Source organism: Lactuca serriola, chromosome 6 (assembly GCF_051521515.1).
Source record: "Lactuca serriola cultivar US96UC23 chromosome 6, Lser_US96UC23_V15, whole genome shotgun sequence".
Classification (NCBI taxonomy): Eukaryota; Viridiplantae; Streptophyta; class Magnoliopsida; order Asterales; family Asteraceae; genus Lactuca; species Lactuca serriola.
In genome coordinates, this window is record NC_136413.1 from 129,096,381 (window position 1) to 129,100,044 (window position 3,664).

Consider the following 3,664-nt stretch of genomic DNA (forward strand, 5'->3'; position numbering starts at 1 on the left):
AACACTACCACACCCATTAGTTACCGGGCCATATATGTAGGGTTAACCTGACCCTATATATGTTTTCAACTTGACCCAGTTAAATCCGATTTTACCTATCTTAGTTGGATTTGAGACCAAACCGAGTTAACTAAGTACCGCCTTTTTTGACGCCCTAGTTTGGGAAGGACACAAGAAAAAAAAAAAAAAAAAGTCGTTAACTAATGTTATAAAACGTTAACATCATTTATTGAGTTAAACATTTACATTAGTATATATATATATATATATATATATATATATATATATATATATATATATATATATATATATATATATATATATATATATATATATATATATATATATATATATATATATATATATAAAAGTATTCATGTAACAACAAAATTTATTGTATGAATAATATCTAAATTTATCATAGACTCCAAAAAGTCCAAACCCTAAATCTTTCTCTTTGAAACTCTGTCAATGCGAACTGCTGCTGCAATGAGGGAATACGACGGAGCTATTCGTCGGCAACCACATATGGCAATTGATATGCAACCAGAACTTCACCGATCCCAATGACCCAATCCTCCATCTCGTTCTCGAATTCCCTTTCAAGAAGAACGGAAACAATCCTTTCTGCAACGCTTGTTGCGTCAGCAACTGTTCTTGTTTCCCCAACGGAATCGGCGAAGATTCCACCACGTAATAAAACTCCTCCGACGCATTCTTCTTCACCTCAAACGGATCCGCCACCAGCATCGCGATGCTCAGCCCATGGTACTCTAGCGTAAGCCTCGTGTTGTAGAAGCTCACGTGTGCTTTCTGGTTATGGTTCTCGGCTTTTATGTCGACTGTTAATCGGACGGCAAGAACGCTGGCCTGGTTGTAAATGACGTCGTCGAGGCGAGCGGCGTTGACGTAGAGGAGAGGGACTTTGGGGCGGATTGCGAGGTATCCGATGAAGACGATGATTCCGGCGATGATGACGATGATGGCGAGGATGGCGCAGATGAAGGCGAAGCACCAGACCAGAAGGTTGGTGCGGCGTTTGCGGCCTAGCACCGGTAACTTATGCATTGAGAGAGGCGGAGGCGGAGGCGGAGTGGGGCCGCATTGAGTGTGAAAATGTGTTGTTTATTGTGAGGTTTTGAAGGGAGGAGCGGAAGAGGAAGGTATATGGAGATGCCATTTTAGGAGATAAAGTTGAGGTACGTTACCCAAATGTAAAGCTACTCTATGGCATTATTGTTGTTGTGATAGATAAAGTTTGGAATGATTTAATTTGAATTCAAATGAAATATGTGATGTTTATTGTTTTTTAGATTAGATTAAAATGGGTTTAATAGAAAAAGGAAATAGTTTTCATTTTCATAGAATGATAAAACAAATAAAAGATCAATGTATAATGGATAGAATAAAGTAACTAATTATGTATATCATTTATGACAAACTACATATTAACTATTAAGTTATTAACCATTATATTTTAGTTATTTTATGGTTTAACTATTATATTTTAATTTTATGAGATAAAAATATTTATGTTTGATAATATGTCCATGTGACCTTTTTGATAATGCTATAGTAAATTAAAATAGTCACAATTTAGCATTTTAGTTATTTTATGGTTTAACCATTATATTTTAGTTTTATTAGATAAAAACATTTATGATAATCTGTCCATGTGACCTTCTTGATAATGCTATAGTCACAATTTAGAAAAAATCAGTTGTTCTAATAAAATATTTTGATTGTATATAAAATATAAATATTTCATTAGAACCACTAAATTTGACAAAGTTGTCTATTACGACAGCTTTCCACTATTATAACCTGTTAAAGTTATATAAACTAAAATATAATGTTTAAAATCACAAGATGGTCTAAATGTACTGATTTTTACATAATTTAACCAAACTTTTATCAAGTTTCATATAACAAGCTAACTAGTTTGTTAATACAATTTCACATAATTTAGTTTTTGAATAAAATAATAGTACATATTTTTATCTAAAAATGATTACATTATATAAATAAATAAGGATAATTACTTGATCAAGTAACAAATTATACATTATGTATATATCTAATCATTGTATTTGTAAACAATTTACCGTTAAAATTCATATATGATATTCAAAATCTATTATTTTGATTAGTTTAGTTGATTTTAGGTGACTATTGTGATTGATTAATGACTTTACAAGATAACAAATTATGTTTATTGTACACGTTTGATCGTTAAGGTATTTTTTGTATACCACTTACTACTTTTTTTTTTGAACAACAAGAATTTTATAGAAAACAAGCTAGCAAAAAGCTAGAATTACATGAGTTTGATACATTCTCGTGAAGGGTTAAGACCCCAATTGACCAAGTTAAAGAAATAACCTTTTCTAGATCGGTATTTAATCCATTCGAAGGCCAACACCTTCACCTCGCTAGCCAACATACTACAACTCTTAACCTTGTCATTAAATATTTTATCACATCTGTAAGTCTAGATAATCCAAGCAAAATCAGAAAGCACAACCGAAACAACCTTGCTTACGCACCCAGGGTACCAAAATTGGACACACAACTAAAGAGGTCATGGAGCGAGTTGCCATCCACTGGAACCTGATTCCACCAATTGTTGATGGCAGCACGCACCTCCCTAGTAATATTTCATGTTTAACACAGTTATCCAGATAAATACGTTCAGATCGACATAGAAAACTAATAATATAAATGTTATGAAAACTTCTATCTTTTTTCAAATGAAAAGGCACCCATAAAGAATAAGGAAATTAATGGTGTTTTTTTTAACAAAAATATAATTTTAATGGTAGTTATGTACAAGAAAAGAATATCAATAATCATATGTGTAAAAACATAATTTGTTATCCTATAAAGATATTAGCCTACCGAAAATACAACCACAAACTAACTAAACCGCTAATTGTTACTCAAAATGGTAGATTTAAAAATCATATGTAAATTTAATAGTAAACTATATAAAAAATATTATGACCAAACATAGTTTATTATCCTAATAAATTATTATCCCAATAAATGTGTAAGTTAACTCTTCTTTATCATTGGTTTTAGGTGTGAAAACCATAATCCGGAGAAAAGTAGTATAAAAAGGGGGTGGATGTCAACAATGTAACTAAAGATTTATTATTATAACTACTAGATTATAAAATATTGGTTAGTGATGACTCCAAAAAGTGTAATTTTGCTTCCCCATGTCCACTTACTATAATCGTAAAGCAACTACAAAAGCCATAAAAGAGGATTATGGTCTTCAATTAAGAAACGCATGTGTATGAGTGTATCAACTATCAAGGCATAACACACCACCTTGCTAGTCTCATGCTTTCCACATGTCTCGTGGGGTAAGATTATTTTTATTAATTATTTTTTATTTGACAAAAAGACAAGTTTAGTTTAACTTTTTAATCATTTAAAAATTCAGGAAAAATCAAATAAGTATATAATTTCGCAAATGGGCTCTCCTGGGCTTCGATTTCATAGGCCCATTTGTGATTTTTTTTCAAAAACAATAGATTTTTGTTCAAACGTTTCTATTAAACACATTCAATCTCATGAGATTTTGGAGAAGACAACATAGATTTTAGAGAGAAAATTCGTAGATGGCAGATGGCATATGCAATTTTGTCATTCACAA

At 31.4% G+C, this 3,664-nt stretch overlaps 1 protein-coding gene across 1 annotated transcript; it reads right to left on the reverse strand.

The window, feature by feature from the left end:
• Positions 1-392: 392 nt before the first annotated feature.
• On the reverse strand, positions 393-1,196 carry LOC145056812 (NDR1/HIN1-like protein 12). Its single transcript, XM_079004535.1, has one exon. It carries the CDS (start codon positions 1,066-1,068, stop codon positions 469-471), a length of 600 nt encoding a protein of 199 aa, XP_078860661.1. The 5' UTR covers positions 1,069-1,196; the 3' UTR covers positions 393-468.
• Between the last annotated feature and the right edge of the window lie 2,468 nt (positions 1,197-3,664).